Source organism: Pogoniulus pusillus, chromosome 2 (genome assembly GCF_015220805.1).
Source record: "Pogoniulus pusillus isolate bPogPus1 chromosome 2, bPogPus1.pri, whole genome shotgun sequence".
Lineage (NCBI taxonomy): Eukaryota > Metazoa > Chordata > Aves > Piciformes > Lybiidae > Pogoniulus > Pogoniulus pusillus.
Window position 1 is genome coordinate 8,198,579 of NC_087265.1, and position 19,315 is coordinate 8,217,893.

A 19,315-nucleotide genomic window follows, 5' to 3' on the forward strand; every position below is an offset into this window, starting at 1 on the left:
TGTCCATTTTGTTTAAGAGAGTTACCTACCAGAACTTAGATTTGGAAACTATAGAGAGCTGTAGTCTGTGGTATATCTTTACTAATGTTTGTAAATTCTTATGCAGATATTTAAGATTGTTTCTGACCATTTTGGATTGAAAAGCTTTATATGAATGGTGATACAATAAATTGTCATACATGTATTGGAATTGTATTTGCTATAAATATTTATGTTAGCTTTTTGAATTGCTACAGTCACACTGTATCTGCAAAGTCTGGTATGTTGAAATACCTAGAGTTTAGTTATTATACAGTATGTAAAACTAACTTGTGCAAAAGAAAGGATGTGCCTTAACAGATGAAATGAACTCGTGATTTTTAGCATTCCATGAGACAGCCTGTCATCTGCAAAACTTGAGAGAAAATGAAGACCAAGGAAATGGCATGATTTCTGTGCTCGTTCTGGTAACTTTAGGCCTTGGGTATTCAAGTTCCAATAGTCAGAAGTGTTGTTCCAGCAATTAGTTGAGATACAGCTCTCTTTCAGGCATTTGTTTGAGAAGTGAAGGTCCAGGCATATATGAAAATGTCTCCAACTCATTTCCAAAGACAGTGAATTCAGTTTTATAATAAAAGTTAAATGTTTAATCCTGAGTTAGTCGGTATAGCTTAATGAAGCAGACAGTATTTTATATGCACTTGGTACAATTTAGAGTTACAACCCTGAGCTCTGATAGACTAATAAATTGATGAAGGATATTGAAACTTTTTTTTCTGTCCTTGTAACAAAAAGGATTCCATGTAGGCATGCAGCTTTAAGTAGCTGCAGTTCAAGGTATTAGTTCAGTTCAAGTGAATTGGTGCTTTGTTGTTGTTGCAGCCATGTTGAGCTCCAGTGTGAATGAAGCAGTGGTGTTGGGCAATGTCATGGTGGAACTGGGGAAGAGCAGAGGGCCTGAATGCACCAGCTGGGGGAGATGCTGCTGCTTCCCATTGGGCGGGGTCTGCCTTGCACCCCAGACCTACTGTGGCTGTAGAATGGTAGAGGTTGGGAGCAGCCATGGTTTATTATCTTCAATATACTTGTGCTGTCAGATCCCCATCCATGGGAGTATTTGTTTGTGCAAGTCTTTGGGAGTCCGTGGAAGTATCTTTGAGCACAGAGCAAACATCTTCATGCAAGTGTCCTGTGCAAGCATGCATTTGTCTTGTTTGATGATGTGCTTTCATGGCTGCATCATGTTCTTTGATCATTCCTCCAGGACTCACGGTGTCCTGCTCTCTGCTCCCCTGCACTCTTCCTTATTACTTCCTTGTTTGCCATTCTGTGTGTTATGCCCCGTTGTTGTTCCTCTGTGCGTGCCAGACCCTTCTGTTTGCTGCAAGGACTCCATCTGCCCTTCAAAATGTTCAGGACCCCTCCTTTGGCTCTTTGGGTATGCTGTGGAGTCCTCTGGTTCATGAATGGACAGAGCAGTTGCTAGTGAAAGGGATCACAAGTCCAAACATCAGTGCTACCACCACCTGCATGCTACACACATCCTGCTCAGTACAGTCGAATGGACCCAGTTAAGGTTTTGGTATCTTCAAGGGTGGAAAATCAGCCAACTGTTTTGAGTGACTTGTTCCAAGGGTCAGTTAAAAAAAAAAAGTACTTTTCCCTTCCATGTTTAAGTGGCAATTCCTGTATGTCACTTTGTGTCCACTGTCTCCTCTGCTGTTAGGCTCCACTTTACTTCCTCCTCTCAGGTACTTGGACGCAGTGTCAGACTTGGCTGTAAACGAGTTAGTATCTCAAACTTTGTGTGAGGCAGCCTTGCAGTTAGGACAAGCGTGTGCTCTGGGGTTAAGATAACAAAATACGCCGGTGTAGGAGGGTTTGGAATGTATTGGAGCACGAATGGCCTTGTCCCCTTGCCATGTTCATGGCTGTTCCTGGGAGATAAGGAAGTTTGCTGCATACTATCAGCGTCCTTCACCCTTGGTATGCGTGCACATTGGCAAGAACTGCCTTCCAGTGATTCCCAGTGCAAGTTAGGAGATAACCTCACTAAGCAGCGCCCCTTTTAGCAAGGAGTGAAAAGGACTTGGACACGCTGACAGGTGTGCAGCTACCACTAAAGACCCAAGAAACAGATCATGTGAGACACTGCTGAAAGTCTGAGCGGTGATCCAGGTTTTTACTGATTCTTCCTCCTTTCTGTTAGGCACACTGTGAATATAGACACAGGGATTTAAATATCTTTTTTTGTCTGAACCTGTGGTGTAAGGCCATAATTTGACCCAAATGAATCATTGAATCTGAGTCACTCCTTTTCCCACTCCTGCTCTTGGATCAAGCAGGATGTGACATACATTGATGGAATTCATCTTCTCTGGTGCTTAACACAAGGCTAAGCAATCTCCTCAGCTGGCAGCCCAGGCTCTGTTATCGTACTGTATGCATGATTTTGTTTTATTATGAAGGTTGTATTTCTAGCCATGTTTTTTCCTGTATAAAAGTTCCCACACCTTTTTTCTATCCAAGTGTCCCGCCACCCTCATACCTCCCTATGTGTCAAAAGCCCAAGTTCATAATGGTTTTGCACCCAGACCTGTCAGGCAGTTTTCGCACACACATTTCCCCCTCCTCCCCTAATCTCCCCCAGTCTTCCCATTCCCCCCTACCTCACCTTCCCTGCACCCTGCTCCTCAGCTCACAAGGGTGTATGGAGTTGGAGGAGCACAGCGGGCATAGCTGACCTCAACTTGTTAAAGAGATGTTCCGGGCTCTGTAACCTTCAGGTCAGTATTAAAGTAGGTGAGAGATTGGGAGGGTTTTAAAGAGGCAAATTCGGTTGCCAAATAAGCTGAGCTGCTTGCACTGCCCAAGGTCGGAGGAACCCATCCACAGCATTCTGCTGGCAGCAAAGTGCTTGGTGGCAAGGAGTAAAGAGGTGATGCTGCACAGGTGAGGATGGCACCTTCAGGTTCTCTGCTGGGGAACTGGAATACACCAGCCTGCCTGCTTGCTGTCCCTGTGCCACCTATGGCAGCTTGCCATGCTGGAGGGCAGGGTGGTACGTGGCTTGGTGCAGGGTCTGTTGGCAGTGAGCAGTCCCACATAGGCCTGCCTCACAGTAGCGCCGTGCGCTCCGCTGGAGTGCCGTTCGGTCAGTTGGATAGTGCAGCCCCGGCAGTACTCAGTGCTGCCACCCAGTGTTTAATTGTTGGCATTGCAGGTCGTAGGCGAAATGTGCCGCTCCTTCACTACTCAGTGCTGCCACCCACTGCTTACTTACCGGTACTGCAGTGCAGTAGCGGAGTGTGCTGCCCGGCTAGGGTTAGGAGTTCGGGTTATTAGAGCTAGAGTTAGGTTTAGGGAGTTAAGGCCGTTATGGGTAGGATTAGGGTTCGTGCTTGTTAGCTTTAGGGTTAGGGATCTGCCACTAAGGTTAGTGTTTCTTGCTATGTCACTGCACCAAAGTAAAACAATTTCTGAAGTACAAAAATATAACAAGAGAAAAACCTTTTGGTCTATTCTGCATTCAATCCCAGTCCACACACACTACAGGAGCTTGGATTGCAATTAATCATGCCAATCCCTTTTACACGTCCAGAGGAGTTATTTATTGTATCGCTGTGACACTAAGCACCTCTCTAATAAAGCTTCTCAATTACTTACAGTAAGAGATTTAGCCTTGTGACCTGCCTGCAGGGAAAGGAAGATTTTAAAGATGGCATATTTGGCCCCAACAAGATGAAGTGATTATGACCAGACGGGGGACACCCATGTGAAATGCAGCAATCCTAGAAACTGAGACAGACCTTAATTACAAAAACAAACTTCCCATTGCATGCTCAGATTTAATTGTTTCTCTTCTGAATAACCAAATGAGTTTTTAACAGCAAATATACTCTGATATGACTTCTAGCCTGATTCTGGAAGCAGATGACAGATCATTTTTCAGTCATAGAATCGTAGAACTGTTGAGGTTGGAAAAGACCTTTGAGATGGCCAAGTCCCACTGCTTACCTAGAGCTCACACTTCCACCACTACTACTACACTACTATTACTAGTATAGTGCAAGATGCTGAGATGCTTGGGGCAGCAACTGTCTATGCTGGTAAAACCATGTGAAATAGCCTAGCATAGAGCAACTTACAGCTCAGAGCTGGGTCCAGTGAGGCATGTTACTGGGGATGCAAAGCAGTAGGGACACCTTGCTGGTTTGTCCTGGTGCAGCTGGAAGCAATGGGTCTGTATGCAGCCAGCGTAGGGGCTGCAGCCTCCTCCTGTCTGCAGTGTGGTGCCTGGTCATATAGACACATCAGGTGTGTAAAGGTGCTAACTATATAGAAAAGTGGAAATCCCTGTGTCAAATCACAGCTAGGATGCATACTGTTAAAATAACCAAGTCCACTTAGGTTTTTAGTTGAGCTGAAGCTCTTTACTTTCTGGAAAATGTTCTCCTAGGGCTGGACTAAGCAGCCAGATTTCAGAATCTTGGCCCTGACGTCAGCGGGACAAAGAGCTCATCCCTTGTGTTGCAGGTGGCTCTGCTGCCGTTGGCTGGGCATGGGAGGCTGCAGCTAAACTCCACTTTCTTACCTGCCAGTTGCCTTGTTTAAAAGCTACACACTTCTATGACTGCATTACCTCCACACCCACCCAAACTTTTCTGGTGCAGTTCATCCAGACTCTAGGATTCAACCACAATCATACTCAAGTTGTTGCTGAAGATGATCCTCCCATCCTTTTTGCTGCTGCACTCAGGCTGGCAGAGAGCCTCCTGCAGCTGCTGCCGCAGTCCTGGTGGGGCTGTGCCCAGGAAGTTTTTTGTCCCTGTCAGGAAATCCATCATGAGGCCTCCGACTGGGTCTCCCTCGATAAAGCACTCGGTGATATCCCAGCCTGATGGGAACTCATAAGCACGATATTCAATGCCCAGTCTCTTTAAAATCTCCATGATGCCATTGGAGGTGATGTAGTGGCCACTGTCAGTGGAAGGCAAGCAGTGTCTGTACTTCTTCCATAGGCTGGCCCATCCGCTACTGTCTGCCAGGGCAGGAGAGAAGGTTATCTTTGCAAAGTCAAGGCAGTCAGACAGCAACTAATGCAGCTACTAAATGAGCCTGAAATGCTGCTTCACTGCTGGTCTAAACCTTTCCAGAAGCAGAAGAGTTATCTTTTTACTTGAGTCCACTTACCTACGTCAGTGCCTGAAGAGGTCTAAATCTGTGACCTCCTTTAGCCTTTCTTCCAAGCCTCTCCTGCTTAAAGGAAGCTTCTAGGAGAGAGAGTCTCCTGCTTAAAGGAAGCTTCTAGGAGAGAGAGTCTCCAGCATAGGATTTGTCCATTTGGAAGGGTGCACCTCGAGTGCACCAATGCACTGAGCCCGCACAGAAGGCTTTCTAGAGAAGTGCAGGTGTCTTTATATATTGGACCAAATTTTAAGTGCATATTGAAGGATGCATACCTGAGAAAAGCCAATCCCAGCTAGCAAGGACAACATCCTGCTGGTGATGTGAGAGGGAGTTGTAATGGCAAGCATGGAGAAATGTGCTTTGCCTACTGCACCATAAGCCAGGGGTTCATGAAAGGCACACTGGGAAAAACACTCTTTTCAGAAAAATCAGTTTCAGTAGTGCAAGTGCCTCTTTTTCCTGTCCTGCCATAAATCCACAGCCCTTGTCAGTACCCATTGTTCTGCTGGGCTCTGAACAATTCTACAGAGTGAAGAACCCAATGGCAGGTGCTTCCAAAGTTGAGCTTGTGTTTTTACAGTGCTGCTTTCATCATGAAGAAGGCCTGACCCTCATTCATGAACAGTCACACTTCTCTCTAGCCAGTAATTTCACAGTAGGAGGTCTCTTTGAAGTATGGAGCAATTGATCTAGATCATAATCAAGGAGGCTGGAGCACAAAGGCTACAGCTAAATGGTGCCATCAGACATTGGGCTCCAAGAGGCTAAGCATGCTCCCTGTCAAAGACAGCATTTGTTTTATGTAATTATTATAGCATAAGCATTACTGAAATCCCAAGACAAATATTTGTGGCTTCTAAATTTCGAAGCTCTTCAAAACACCAGCAATTAAATGAAAAATAAGAGGGTGTCTCTTACCTGATAAAATTATGATCAGAAGTTTACCATGATGGTCGAGGCAGCTGTGGAAAAACTTGATAGTATTGGGTACATCCTCCACACGGTACAGCATCTACAAGTGGCAGAGTTGCACACAGCTGTAAGTCCTCCTTCACAGTGCAGTGACCCTTCATAAGGCTTAAACCCTTTCTCTGTAGACTTGCTTTAAGTCACTTCCCAGTTACTTCCCAGCCTCTCCTGACTCAGCACATGTGTTTAGGGGTGCCCCACAGGGCTGAGCATCACCAGCTTACCTCTGGCACCAATAGCCTAGGATTAAATCCATGGACCTTCTGCTCAGCCTGGGATTCATCTTATTTTATTACTCACTAGTATTAAATACCCACAGTTAAACTAGTACAACTCAGAGATCAAAACTTGGGTGGTTAGGAAATGAGGTTTGGTGATTGTAAAGCTGCTGCAGAAGTTATTGCTCATGTGAAAACTGTGCTGAGCTCAGGTGCCCACAACTTCATGGATACAGTGGAAATTAAGAGAGTAGCTAAAGATAATTCTCCTATATTAAAGCAGTGCTCTGTTACCTGGATCATATGGATGAAGTCAAATTTCTTATGTAAGCCTTTCTCTTTCACCTGTTGTTCGTACTTGGAGGAAGTCATCTGGTGCCAAATAAAAGAGACATTCTGGAGGTCTGGAGCTTGATTCACCAACTCTGTTTAAAAAAGTAGAAGGAAAACATGAATTTCACAGAGCAGCAGAAAAGCTCATGGTTCAGATAGATGCTCCTGGCTATACCCCAGGCAGACAGGTACAGCCTTACCTTTGTAAGCTGCCACGTGCTGTGGGTTGGGCTCTACAATTTCATTGTCAATAAGGACCCCTGGGTGTGCAGCCTGCAGCATCCTGATCATTTTCAAATCCTGCTCACCTATTCAGTAAACACAAATACATTACAAAGGATGTCTGTGTACCTGCTGACAGGAAATGTCTCAGGTAGAAATGAGGCACTCTCTACCTGGTGGTTTACAGTGAACCTTGTGAAGTAAGGTTATTGGTTGGACTTGGTGATTCTGAGGGTCTTTTCCAACCTGTGTGTGATTCTGTGGCATCTAATCAGTCTTACCATGACATCTCTCTGCTGGAGGTTATAGGTATTTGCAGGTAAGACTAAGAAGTGCAGAAGCCTGCTAATGGCAGTACTCTGGGTCATGGGACAGACAGGCCAAAACGATCAGAGGTCACTGTTTTAAAAAGCCAAACCCACTAAGCATTAGTTTTCCACAAACCCACAAAGTTTGATTTGGGGCATGGAGGGAATCAGCACGCTTGTGCAACGTCATCATGCCCCAGGGCCCACTCCTTTGGCTCAGCTCTAGGGAGGTGATGGCTGCTCTGCTGCTGGTGTGAGATGGTTTAGAGACCTGGGGGCCTGCATGGCAAGAGGAAAGCCCATTGACATACAGTTCTTTGCATCTTTCCTCTTCAGGAACCAGCCACGTGGCCTCAGCTCTGGGCATCTGCTACCTAGTTGGCAATTAGCTTGGAGCTGCAAATAGAAACTTCTATATTTGTGTGTAGGTACCCTGCAAATGTAGCTATTGATGCTCCTCTGTTGCTAAGTTCTAGAGGAGCAAGTGGGAACCTATCCTTCTGTCCTAGGAAGTACTTAGCCTCTTTCCAGGTGACGTGAAGTCATCTCTTGTTTCTTTCAGAAAGGCCACACTCCACCAAGTGTACAAAATCCATCTGGGACTGTACAAATAAACAGCAGAAGTGACCACCTTGGGTGGACCTTTCTGAGACTCCTGTCCTATCTGATGATTTGGCCTAAAAATAATCCTGTCCTCGCAAATGTCACCCACAAGGGGATTGATACAAGATACTGCATCTTCCCTAGCCTTTCAGCTGATGTACCAGCTATCAGGAAAAGTCATCATCACTGGCAAGTGTTGCAGTAAATAGAATTTAAGGAGGGAAATGCCAGCCATGCCAGCACTACAGAGACATCCAAGGAAGGATGAGTCTTTGGAAACTGGAGAAAAAAATATCCCAGATCCTTGAGATCAGTGGCAGAAGTGCAGGGCTGGCCAAAGGCACACGGAAAGAGGCTGCTGCTGCTGCATCTATTGAAGGTAGATGTATGGACCAATATTGCTGCCAGGAAGGAAGATCCCTATGATGAGCAGCTGAATCATTTTAGAGAAGTCCCAAATGGCAGTGAGGATGTGCCCAGGGTGGAGATCACCAGTAATTAGAGGTGCTGATGTGGGCTCTCTGCAGGCTCAGGGAAGAGCTTTGCTGGAGCCACTGATGGTGGCAAATTGGTGTATCAACAGGAAATGTGTATCTTAAAAAAGATGCTTAGGTTTTGCTTTTTGTTCCATCTCTGTAAAAATCCTTAATCTGGTCTGGAGTGACTGCAAAAACAAGCAGTAAAATACAATGCTTCAGAGCTCCAGCTTGCCCTGCCAGCAACAACCCTTCAGCACTAGTCACAGCAAGGTAGTCCAGAAAGCACAGTGGAACCCCTCTACAAAGAGCAGCCCACCCTAGTTCTAACTGGGAGGTTACAACCAGGATATTTAAACCAGCTATGGGGAAACATGTGGTGAATGAGAAAATGTCAACAATCTCTGAAGAGAGTGGAGTTAGTCACTAATCCCCATTAATATGTTTGTCAACTAAACTAATTCTGGGGGCTGTCTGAAATCAGAGTCCAAGTCTGGAAAGGTCAGGGATCAGATATAACCTTTTGCTCAATGCCATCCTAGCTCACTCCTCTCCCTGGCTGCAGAAGTTCAGCTCTTGCAGCCACGGGTAAGCTGAGGGGAGTGCAAGTCAGTACCCTGCATCTTTGTTTTGTCTTCTGTGAGGGGCAGTCAGGAAATCTGGGAAACTGTAGAGTTTTTACTTTTCCATTAAAACATCTTCTGAAGAGGAACTGATGAAAAATGAGGAAGGTGCACAAAGCTCATTTCCTCCTTGTGGTTGGTTATTTTTTCTTAAGTCAGAATTTTGGTCTTATATTACTTAATGAAAACAGAGCACAATGGAGAACTGGATGATTTCTTCCTGCTTGCTTTCTCTTATGCTCCAACACATTCCCCATTGGGGAAAACAATTCAATGTTATTTTACTTAAGAAAACATGCAAAAAAAAAAAAAAAAGTGAGACAAAAATGTTCATTTAAAAGCATTAACACTTAAAAATCAGCTGGAAATATGCTTTAAAGCAAAAGCAAACTCTGACAAATCAAACTGTCCTTTCTTCTCTCTACTTTTTATTTGTTTCTGAGCAAATTTGGATGATTCATTTATTCTAATTATTTTTATTTTGTAACCACAAGTGCATTAAAACTATTACTTCAACAGCTGCATCTCTCTCTGGGAGCAAATATCATTTGTAATTGAGCCCTAGTTATCAGTGGATAAAAGCACAGTACTAATAAAGACACATGACCTGAAAAAGCTGATGCAGCCCTGTGCTTATGGTTGTGGCCAGCTGGTTTTGCAGCATTTGGAGCAAAGCTTTGGCCTCTGAGATGCTTAAAAGTGAAGTAAAAAGAGAGATCCTTTCAGGTGGGATACTCTAAGGCAGATCTTTGGGTGGATTGAACTCTTGGATAACTCCTATTCTCTCCAGCAGGGTTTAAAGATGCTCTTACACCTAATCCAGAGTAGGACTCCTTGCTTTAGAACACAAAAAATGAGGCAGGAGTTATCAAGAGGTAGAAACTAAGCTAAAATCATCACACTCTTGTAAAGATTTGAGCAGGAGTATTTCAGAAATGAGATGGGGAAGGAAGGGAGGGAGCATCACCTTCGTCCTGGCTCCTCACCCCATTTTACTGTTCACTATTTCAGGCCAAGAAGACAGAACAAGGGGTGATGGTTCTAACCTAGAAGTGCAGGAGGTGTAGACTAGATAAAAGGAAGAAATCTTTTACAAGTGAGAGTAGTGAGGCAACTGGCACAGCTTTCCCAGAGAAGTGACAGGTGCCCCATCTCTGGAAACATTCAAAGCCAGGTTGGATGGGGCTCTGAGCAATCTGATGTAGTTGAAGACTTCCACTACAGCAGCATTGAACTAGATGACCTTTAAAGATGCCTTCTAATCCAAAGCAGTCTATGATTCTATTATTCTATTTCAATGAGTAACATTGCTATGAACTTCTTAGTGCTCATCCCTGTTGCTCAAAATTTGAGGGTCACTTTGTGCTATCCATAAGGACCTCCATCCCCCACCACTGGCTCCTTACCTGTGCCGCTTCCAACTCCCAGAACATTTATTGTCGGTTTTCCATTTCCAAGACTGAAATTAGAAGTAGACATCACTTAACCACACTATGTCATATGGCTTCATGCTTTAATTTTAGTATCTTGGATGCCATGCTAGCACAGGAATTTTCATATTTGTCCACATGAATGCCTTTGGAGGCTAGTTACATGGTGGGAGCCAGCACTGTGTTAGCAAGCTCATATTTCAAAGTACAGTAAGCATCATGATAGAATGTTTCTCATCCTTTGCCAGAGAGTTTCCTTCAAGCTGTGGCTGGCACCATGCAAAAAGTCCTTGGGAAACCCCAAGGAAAAGGGTTCCCTTTGAGGGCTGTGCCTGGCTGGGATAGACATTGCTGGGGAGCAGGAGCAAGGTGAACCAGAGAGAAACTTCCACACCCTCAGGAGACCTATTTGAGTTTCCAATGTTTGGCATAAAATGCCCAGAAGCAGTAAAACATCAGGCTCTCCAGGTGACTGGAAGTCTTCTCTTCAACATTAACCTTGGTTTGAAATTGGGAGGGAAGGTCAGACTCTTCAATAACTTTTATCTTAGAAAAACTTCTTGTGAAAAGACCAAAAATGCTCCAACCATGTGGGTCCTAGCACAATATCTAAACCCTGCCTGGCTTGAGAATGAGAAGCCCAGGCTAGAGATGTCTTGCTGCTCTGGCCCTGCTTTATAGTCTTACCCTGCTGCCAGGCAAGGACTGAGTTTCCCCCACACACTCTCAGAAAACATCACAGCAATGATTCAATCAGAGGGGGCAGAAAACACCACAGCAATGATTCAATCAGAGGGGAAGGAGTATTAAATCCTGGAGGGTGTGAGCTAGTCAAGGAGCCTTAGCCCTAAAGAGGGTCAAGACCCTTTGAGAGACCTACAATCAGCATCACAGGAAGCCACAATATTTTGCATCATTTAAAATTCACTTCAGCTTTAAAGTTAAAATTTCCCCACAGAAATTACTTTAAAATGTACTCTTTTATTGTTTGTTCTACATATAAATGTTCTGTAGAATAAATATTTGCCTGACTATTCTTTTTCCTCAATGGAGAATACAGTTTCTATAATAATCCAAAAATTACCCAGACTTGAAAGAACTTTCTTGTGGTTTGGATCTAGGCTGTTCTAAAACTATCTGCAGTCATCCAAGATTAATGTATTACATCAATCTTTCACAAAACTGATTATCAGTTGCTACTTAAACAATACAAATCGACTTAGGATGGAAATAAGGAGATTTCAGGGGATTGAGAAAGCCAGGAATTAGTCACTAGAAGAGAATCAGAGATGTGTTTCTATTTGGACTGATGTGTGATGAAGTCCTAGGAGCACAAGAGAGCTTTCTCTTGGAAAACAACAACAAATGAACAACAAACCCCTCCCAATCTTTAATCCTTGGAAAATCAGCTAATGAAAAGAGATGGACATGAAAATGAGGTCTTGGTTCTTTCCTGAGCATAAGCTGAGCAGCAGCACAGCTTATCGATTGAAACAACATGTGGGCTGGAGTCATTCAACAGAATACCCCAAAGGCTGCTCTGAAGGGACTTAAACCTGAAAAGCATTAGAAGTTCATTCCTGCCCCAGCAAATGTTTAAGCATGTTTGCTGACCCTTGTCTGTAGGTTGCTCTGTGAGGATAACAAGTGCCTATGCCACCCCAGAGGAAGTGCTCCTTACTCAGCCATGATGTTGGGCATTTCTTCCTTGTTGAACTCATCCATGCACTGGTGCTCTGTTGAATGATCCAAAAATGACTTAAAGGCCTCTACATACTCCTCAGCTGTGAGACTTCTCATAGAAGGGATCACATATAGCTCTTAGGGAACAAATGAAATTTGTGTCTTAGTGGTTTCAAGGCAAGTAAAAGAGTAAAGCACTTACCTCATGGAAGAATCCCAGCTCAACAGAAGCCAGAGATTTGTGCAGATGGCACAAACAATGCATGGCACAGGAGCCATCCATACAGATGGGCTCAGGTGAACACTTTACAGCTTGTTCACACTCGGGGCTTGAAAACCATTCTCAGATTCCCTTTAACATGAGCATATTTGTTAAGTGCTTCATTACTACAAGTCAGCCTGAGGGAAATGTCTCCAAAATACTTAACCAGATATATGGTCCTTAGTTTGCAGAGGGGTGATTGGACTCACAGCACATTTGCTGTCAGGGGTGATGCAATACAAAACCAGACACCTGCAGCTCAAGCAAAAATAGTCAGCTCCATGCTCCTCCTTTCTGACTCTTGCCATCATGGGATGGCAATGTGCTTCTGGAGAGGTGAATTCCCTACTGGGAACTGCATCTCATAGTCAGGAGGGCAACTGATAGCAAAAGCATTTAATCCAAATGGGATCATGCTCAACTGTGTCTGGCTGAGACCAAGATTTCTATCTCTGAACCAACACCCAGGGCTACTCAAGAGGTTGCAAGCAATTATTGCAAAAACTCACCTTCCTGCTGTCTCATCCTAATGACAGTGCTGCTGCTGCCAGGGCACAAGCTCTGGTCAACTGCTCTGACTGCTGGTCTGAGGAGTAACTATCAGATTAAAGACTTAAGGCTCATGAGAAGATGTCATGCAGCTGAGTGCTGGCTCTGGTGTCAATCTCAAACAGAGGGCTGCGGTAGTAAGGCAGTCGTAGCGTCAGACTTCAGCAAGTGAGATCAGCTTTGGAAAAGCAGCATTCAGCCTTTCCTCCTAAACAAAGTGTGGGTGAAGGACAGGACTCAGCAAAACATCTTCACCCTCATTTTTTGCCTTTGAAGGAGCTGCTCATTTGTCATTTGCTTTTAGCTAACCTTAGTAAGAACACTATGTGTGTCTCATACAGAGCTGTGCAACCTTACTTTGAATGCCCTTGTTGCTTCCAAAAGCACATGTCATTGCCAGCTGTGTTTCTGGTAGATATGCATGGAGACTCTATGTTCAGCCCTCTTGCAGGTGAAGATAACAACATCCACCCTCCACACTTTGGATGTATACTTTAACTTAAACCTGAACTGTAGTCAGTTTAGTATCCTGTGTCCTTTTTTTATCCCCCAAGCAATCCCTAACTAAAAAATAATTAATCATATCTGTAGTGATAACAAGCTGAGGACATTTTCCTTTAGTATCTTATTTATTTATTCTCCCAAACATCTGAATTACCTGAATGTGGAGCTGTCAGAATCTCTGCTTCAAAATTCATGCTGGGGAACCTATTCCTGTAAGGAAAATACAGTGCTTCAGTTATTTGAAGAACCTGCATGGTTTTCTAAAGCTGCATTGAAAATGCAGAAGAGAAGGAAGATACTCCAGGACAGATATCCCTTGCCTGATAATCAGTGCTATTTGTTCTCTTTAAGTAGACTAAAGAAAGTCAAAACTTCTCGGTTAGCTGATCACCCATGAGCTTCAGCAATGAAATGGCCACCTGCACCAGTGCTTCTCTGAGATGTATTGGAAAGCATTTCCCACCTCTGAAGAACTGACAACCAGTCAATATGCTGGAAGGCATTAACCTAATATGACACACCCTGTGAAGCTTTTAACCATGAATGGAGTAGAAGAAGCAGCAGTGAAATCAGGGAAATGCTACAGCGAGCTTCAGCATTTGAAGTGCTAGAAAGACCCTGGGACATGAAGTCCATTTCTGACCGGTCAAACGTTTCCAGCCATCCCAGGAGACCTGCCAGGTGACCTGGATAGACTGCAGCCCAAGTATTCACCAGGATGGAGGATGCCAAGATAAGTCTTCCACCAAGGTTTTCGTCATTTCTCCCCAGGCAGGGTTTCTAAGATTGATTAACACTTGTTGCTGGGACGGTGAAACAGCCTTAATTACTGCCAGAAACCAAATGGACTTCCTATAAAACCTGCAATACCTTGGGTGGCTGCTACCCATGCCAGGACCCTGATAGTCCGTAGTAGGACTGAAGCAGTGACTGTCACAGAGCAGGATGCTGAGGGCAGGAGATGCTGCTACAGCTCCTGGCTAAGCAGAAGCTCACAGTTAGAAAGGTTAAACCTTGTCCCCTCCATGAACTGAGCAGGTTGCATTCTGGACTGCAGGTGTAGGGCACAGAGAGAGTTCAAAATGTCACCTTTAAGTCGAAGAAATCCTTAAATTCCCAATGTATCTAGCACATTAACGGCAAGAACATCTCATCATTTCGCTAAACTTAGGCTGCTAACGGAGGAAAAGGTCTTCTCACAACGGCTGGCGCAGCCCTCATCCCTGCCAGGACGCGGGCACAGCTGCTGTTACTCCCACCGCACACACGCCCTCCGGTGACACAGGCACAGTGGGGACGGGCTGTTCCAGCCGCAGGGAACATGTGCCCTCACTCCCCTCCAAAACCCACATACCTCTTCATCTCTGGGGTCGAGTCCATGGTCGGGGTGGGTGTGGTGCCGGGACACGGCGGCTGGGCACGGGCCCCGGGATTAGCCAGGTGCCTGCCCGCTACGTTAGCATGTCCACCTGCCGCCTCTCGCTGCTCACCCCATCGCAAGCCCGGCGGCGATCCCGGCGGGCGGCCGCGGCTCTGCCGGCACCTGTCGGGACAGGCAGCGTCACCGGAGCGCGGAGGCGAAACCCGAGCCCCGCGGGCAAGCAGCGAGCGGCCGGGGCGGGCGGTGCCCGAGCCTCCGCCGGGCCGTCCTCACGGCAGGGCAGCGGAGCCGTTCCCAAGGGGAGAAAAACAAGGAAACGGGGACTGAGCGAGACTGCCAAAGCCGGGTCAGAGTGGCGGAGGGGTGTCAGCTGGCATCAGGCAGACTCGGGGGCTATTTACTCAGGTTTTTAATCTGCCTTGAACCTTGCCTCTCCCTCCTTTGTGCCCCTTGCCCCGGCTGGGACCAGCTGCTCTCCTGCATCCGTGTTGTGCTACTGCCTGGTGGGCAGGCTGGGGAGTTTCGTGGGAGATCGTCACTGTCTCCAGAGAGAAGAGTCTTGCTGGACAGCCACAGACCTGAGTAAATGGTTTCTAACCTCTCCAGTTCAGGGGAAAGCAGACCTTAGCAGCCCCCTGGGAAGCCTGGCACTCTCCTGTCCCTGCCTGGCAAGGGGGATGGGAGCCAGGGTGAGGGGCAGCAAGCCCAGCCTGATCTTACTCTGCTCATTAAACTGCAGGGGTGAGAAAGCAAGAAAACATTCTGGGAGGAGAGCTGGCCAAGGTGAATGAAGGTCCCCACAGTGGGATGACACAACGGAAGGTGCAGTGATCACTATGACAAATATAGAGAATCCTGAGTGCTCCCTCAGTTTGCCCTTTTCTCTTACCGAGAATGACAGCATCCATGAAATCCTCCTTTTGACCAAAATCTAATAACACAAAGCTAAAAAGGAAAATATGTAGAGACTTTATATGGTTATGCAAGCTCAGAGATGGAAAGCACAGCATGAGGATCATTTCCACTCCCTTTCCTTAAAGGCAGAATAAATTCAGGAGACAACAACTGAAACCTCCTCCCTCACTGAGATCCCTCCCCCAAAACACTGCCTGCCCCACACAGCTCACCGAGGCCAAGGACCACATTGTCAGGTCAGGATGCTACACCATCAAATGATCTGTTTTGGTTTATGCTAGATTTGGCTTCCAAGTGGATTTAAGTTCTCTCTACCACAAGTCAGAGCCACAACAGCATGTTCCTCTAGAAATGGCCACATCACTGCTCTTAACCAGAAAATTCATAGCAAAGATAAGACCAGAGCCTCATTGCTATCTCCAAAATGCAGGTTTGACTCTGTATGCTCTTTGACCACCCAGGTGGTAATTTTACATCAACCATTTCCATCCCTAAATATTTCCACTGGAGATGCCAGCCCCCAGACACCAACCATGCAGCTGGAGAAGGCATCTGGCGTTTGTCAGCCGAGCCCCACACGTTGCATCTGCAGCTAACTGATGTTGCCATGCTACCTCTGCCCCATCCCAGCACCGGGCCCAGGCACCGCTCCACCCCACCGCGCCATCGCCAGGGACGGACACCCCTCGGGTGCCATCAGACAGCCATACCTCCCCAGAGCAACAGGGGCTGCAGAGAAACCTCCAGCATCCAGGAACTGCACAGCCCTTGGAAACCTCCTTGTACACCCAGTGGAGGCTGATACCCCTCCCTGCTCCTCCCTCCCATTTCCCCCCCAGCCCAAACAACCCACTTAGGCGCATGCCACAACTGAGCCGGCATTAGCCTACAACAACAGCCTTTGTTCCCCCGGCCTTGGAAACAACAGCACATTGTGGGCAGCTAGCTGCCTGCAGGGTGGCATTGGAGGATGTACCCTCCACACGTTGTGCTTTGGGGTGCTTTCTGGCAAGCTCGTGACTAAATCCGCTCTAAACTGTGTTTTCATGCACACTGAAAAAGCTGGGAGTTTGGTCAGAGAGATGATGGATAAAGCTAGAGCCCAGCTGCAGTGCAAGACAAACAAAGCACCAGTGTTTTTCCCCACACACTGTGGCTGTGGAGGACAGTTTTGGGCTGATCCTGGAGAATCAGGTCATTCACTTGTCCCAGGGGCAAGCTTGCCCAAGGCTGGTATCATCTATGGTGCCGAGCCCCCTCAGTGCACTACCTCCATCAGCCCTCCCTGACAAAACTCCACCATGCATCACAAGGCAGGAATGTCTTAGTATTTGGAAACAAAAATTCAATGAATTTCTCTTCTAAATAGTGATCAGCCTTTAGGCTGATGAATGTCAGGGAAATCCTTGGCATTTTTATGGAGCTGTTCATGGCATTACTAGCTCCATCTGAAATTACTGATTTAGGTCGTGCCATGTAACTTTGATTTATTTTTAGTGAAAGTGTTTTCATCAGTTAGATATTTCCAACTTCCTAGACAAATCTTCTAAGGTGTAGGCAGCAGTTTCTGTACTCTCCTAAATTAAATACTTGTTACAAACATGTTATGGTGCATTACAGAATCACAGGATGGTATGGGTTGGAAGAGATCTCTGGAGATCATTGAGCCAACCCTCCCTGCCAGAGCAGGACCATATAATCTACTGCAGGTCACACAGGAATGCATCCACATAGATCTTGAAAAATCTCCAGAGAAGAAGACTCCACAGCCTCTCTGGGGTGCCTGTTCCAGTGCTCTGTGACTCTTAAGTTCCTCCTCATGTTGAGGTGGAACTTTCTGTGCTGTAGTTCATATCCATTGCCCCTTGTCCTATCATAGGGCACAAGTGAGTAGAGGCTGTCCCTTCCTTCTTGACATCCATCCCTCATATATTTATAAACATTGATTAAATCCCCTCTCAGTCTTCTCTTCTCCAGAGTAAAAAGCCCCAGGTCTCTGAGCCTTCCCTCATAAGGCAAGTCCTGGTAGAGAGGAAGATAACCACCAACTTTGTGGCATCCATTTTCCTGACAGTTAATGACATGTTTTTGCGTTCATCCTGTTAAACCTTCAACAGCTTCTGGGTAGCAGCAGATTTTGGAGCTCGAGCAACAGTATTTGTTTGTATATGTGGACACAGGGCTCTTTTACCTACAGGAAAAAGCATGGGACTGAAAAAGATTACTTTGGAGAAGCAGAACCCAGCTGTTCTCTGGGTGCAACAGCATCCACTGCTGCTGAGCCCAACTGCTTCAGCCATTGCTTGATTCAACCTCCCAAACCCCACAAATATCTAGGTCTGGGTATAAATTGTTTTCCTTGACACAGCCCTTCCTGCCTTTTTATTAAAGCCTGCCTGCTGCTGCACTTCTTCCAACCCTTTTGAAACCAGCCTTTTCAAACTGTTTGACTAGAGGTTCTATCTCACGTAGCTGTAATTATAGAGCTAAGGCAAGGGCAGAGAGAGAGTTCAACTCGACCACCTTCAGAAAAGGCTCTTTGATTCAGAGTGAAGACCAGCTGGTGCTCTACAGAGAGTGTTCAAAACCCCAAAAAGGTCTCTCTGAAAGCAAAGGCATCTTTGGTAAAGTGTGCCTCTTACCCCTGAGGAGATCATGGGGCTTCAGCTGGAAAAAAATATGCTCAGAATTTAATTTTCACTGTCTGAACCCATACTGCTGCCAACAGCATGTGCTGGGAGCACAGAACCAGCAGGATTAAACACATCTGACAGGTACAGTGCTCCAGAACCAAGGCATTTGCAATATGGAAATGTAGAGAATTGCCAGGGAAAGAGGTTTTGTTCCCGGCTCAGAGTCAGCTGTACCAATACTAAGACTTGTCCCTGAGAAGTTTTTCTAATACAAAAGCCTGTCCTAGAGGGGTGTGAGTGACTAAGGGAGAAGGAGCCTCTAGTGAAATGACAAGCCCCTTACTTGGAGTTCTCTGTCCAGCTCTGGAGTCGTCAACACAAGGAGGACATGGAGTGAGTCCAGAAGAGGTTACAAACATGATCTAAGGGGTGGAACATCTCTGCTGTGAGGACAGGCTGAGAGAGCTGGGGTTGTTCAGCCTGGAGAAGTCTGAAGGGGTACCCAGTTGTGGCCTTTAAGTACTGTGGTAAAGGGTTGGACTGGATGATCTGTGAGGTCTCTTCCAACCTTGGTGATACTGTGATACTTAAAGTGGGGTTATAAGAAAGATGGGGGACAATCTTTTTAGCAAGGTCTGTTGTGATAGGACAAGGGGTGATGGTTTTAAACTAAAACTGGGGAAGTTTAGATCAGATAGAAGGAACATTTTTTTTTAAAATGTAAGGGTGGTGAAACACTGAAACAGGTTTCCCAGAGAGGTAGTAGATATCTCATCCCTGGAAATATTCAAGGCCAGGTTGGACAGGGCTCTGAGCAACCTGATCCGGTCAAAGATCTCTCTGCTTACTGCAGGGGGTGGGGGTTAGATTTGACCTTTAAAGGTCTCAGAACATTCTGTGATTAAGTCTGGAGTAAGGGACTCTGACAGGGCTGAGGCAGATGAGGAGTGGGCAGATCCAGGGAAGCTTGGTGTTGCTGGAGCTTTGCCTTATGTTAGGATTTCTCAGTGTTGCTGCTGTGCTCCACTGATGCTCCT

At 45.9% G+C, this 19,315-nt stretch overlaps 1 protein-coding gene across 2 annotated transcripts; it reads right to left on the bottom strand.

The window, feature by feature from the left end:
• Window positions 1–3,566: 3,566 nt before the first annotated feature.
• Window positions 3,567–16,440, bottom strand: HNMT (histamine N-methyltransferase). 2 transcript variants are annotated; one of them, XM_064155622.1, is made up of 10 exons: window positions 16,356–16,440; window positions 15,620–15,675; window positions 14,704–14,892; window positions 13,504–13,559; window positions 12,033–12,171; window positions 10,328–10,380; window positions 6,890–6,997; window positions 6,651–6,781; window positions 6,088–6,181; window positions 3,567–5,020 (listed from the first exon to the last, which is right to left on the bottom strand). In XM_064155622.1, exons 3-10 carry the CDS (start codon window positions 14,727–14,729, stop codon window positions 4,665–4,667), a joined length of 963 nt encoding a protein of 320 aa, XP_064011692.1. In that variant the 5' UTR covers window positions 14,730–14,892; window positions 15,620–15,675; window positions 16,356–16,440; the 3' UTR covers window positions 3,567–4,664. The 2 variants fall into 2 exon arrangements, with proteins under 2 accessions (XP_064011692.1, XP_064011701.1); XM_064155631.1 differs by lacking the exon at window positions 15,620–15,675 and having other exon boundaries at window positions 16,356–16,438.
• Between the last annotated feature and the right edge of the window lie 2,875 nt (window positions 16,441–19,315).